Raw genomic sequence first — 336 nt, 5'->3', positions numbered from 1 at the left:
CACAACGCTTGGACTCACTTGGCGATACGTGTCTTCGATGGTGGGGATGTAAGACTCCCTGAAGGTGCCCTTGACGAACCGCAGGACCAAGGAGGACTTGCCGACGCCTCCTGCCCCGAACACCACCACGCGGTAGTCGTTACTCTGTTCCGGCATCTTCTCACGCCTGCGGAGAGAGGAAGGGCGTGAGCAAGGGCGTTGAGCAAGGGCGTTGGGTGGGTTGGATTGGAGGGAGAGAGGGGGAGAAGGAGAGGGAGAAGGGGATGGATGGAGGGAGGGATGGAGAGATGGGTGGAGGGAGAGATGGGTGGAGGGAGGGAGAGATGGAGAGGATGA

At 60.4% G+C, this 336-nt stretch overlaps 1 protein-coding gene across 1 annotated transcript in view; it reads right to left on the bottom strand.

Moving 5' to 3' along the window:
* The window catches only part of LOC119593835 (GTP-binding protein Di-Ras2-like), a gene marked incomplete at its 5' end in the record, with an annotated part of 32533 nt that overhangs the window by 6599 nt on the left and 25598 nt on the right, over positions 1–336 (bottom strand). The window contains 1 exon segment of the mRNA XM_037942864.1: positions 19–166. Within this exon segment, the coding sequence (XP_037798792.1) occupies positions 19–166 (148 nt within the window).

The sequence above is a fragment of the Penaeus monodon genome, chromosome 32 (assembly GCF_015228065.2).
Source record: "Penaeus monodon isolate SGIC_2016 chromosome 32, NSTDA_Pmon_1, whole genome shotgun sequence".
Lineage (NCBI taxonomy): Eukaryota > Metazoa > Arthropoda > Malacostraca > Decapoda > Penaeidae > Penaeus > Penaeus monodon.
Note: the sequence above shows the minus strand (reverse complement) of the source record. Positions and strands in the feature narration are given on the sequence as shown.